The sequence below is a fragment of the Egretta garzetta genome, unplaced genomic scaffold, assembly GCF_000687185.1.
Source record: "Egretta garzetta isolate BGI_Z169 unplaced genomic scaffold, ASM68718v1 scaffold2277, whole genome shotgun sequence".
Classification (NCBI taxonomy): domain Eukaryota; kingdom Metazoa; phylum Chordata; class Aves; order Pelecaniformes; family Ardeidae; genus Egretta; species Egretta garzetta.
In genome coordinates this window covers 1-896 of record NW_009260317.1, presented here as the reverse complement: position 1 = coordinate 896, position 896 = coordinate 1, and the positions used below count along the sequence as shown (strand labels likewise).

Sequence of the window (896 nt, the reverse complement as noted above, 5' to 3'; positions counted from 1 at the left end):
CAGGGGCCGCCAAAATACCCCTTCCGCAAACGGGACAAGATGCTCTTCTACGGCCGCAAGATCATGCGCAAGGTGACGCTCGGGGTGGCACCTGAGGTGACTTCACGGGGTGTCCCCCATCGGGGTGACACTTCCCCGGCCTCGCTGTCCCCAAATCCAGGTCTCCCAATCCACGTCCTCCTTGGTGGACACCACCATTTCCAGCGCCTCGCGGCCTCGGATGAAAAAAAAGCTCAAGATGCTCAACATCGCCAAAAAGTGAGGTGCCACCAGCGCCGGGGGACGGGGATGGGTGACCCTGCCCCGATGTCACCTCCTTGTCCCCAAGGTTCCTGCGCATCCAGAAGGAGCTGCCCACCCTGCAGCTGAAGGAGCCCCCTCCCTCCGTGCTGGAAGCCGACTTGACCGAATTCGACGTCGCCAATTCCCATCTGCCCTCCGAGGTCCTTTACATGCTCAAAAATGTCCGGTGAGGCTCAGGATCCGGCCCCTGGATGGGGGAGGGGTTGCCAGGATCAGGCCCCGGGGGTCAGGATCAGGCCCCAGGGGGGTCAGGGCATGTCCCTGGGGAGTCAGGATCAGGCCCCAGGGGGGTCAGGGCATGCCCCTGGGGAGTCAGGTTCCTTCCCATGGGTCAGGATCAGGCCCTGGGGGCCGGGATCTGGTCGCAAGGGGGGTCAGGATCAGGCCCCTGGGAGGGGTTGTCAGAATCCGTCCCACGGGTCAGGATCAGGCCCCAGGGGGGTCAGGAGGTGTCCCTGGGGGGGTCAGGATCTATCCCGAGGATCAGGATCAGGCCCTGGGGGTCAAGATCAGGCCCCAGGGGGTCAGGATCCATCCCGAGGATCAGGATGAGCCCCCAGGGGGGTCAGGATCAGACCCCTGGGTGGGGAGGG

At 64.6% G+C, this 896-nt stretch overlaps 1 protein-coding gene across 1 annotated transcript; it reads left to right on the top strand.

The window, feature by feature from the left end:
• Positions 1 to 3: 3 nt before the first annotated feature.
• On the top strand, positions 4 to 469 carry LOC118452676 (patatin-like phospholipase domain-containing protein 6; the record flags this gene model as incomplete). Its single annotated transcript, XM_035897979.1, has 3 exons — positions 4 to 72; positions 161 to 258; positions 329 to 469. Coding segments are annotated over 3 exons (308 nt in total), but the record flags the coding sequence as incomplete, so codon positions are not given.
• Between the last annotated feature and the right edge of the window lie 427 nt (positions 470 to 896).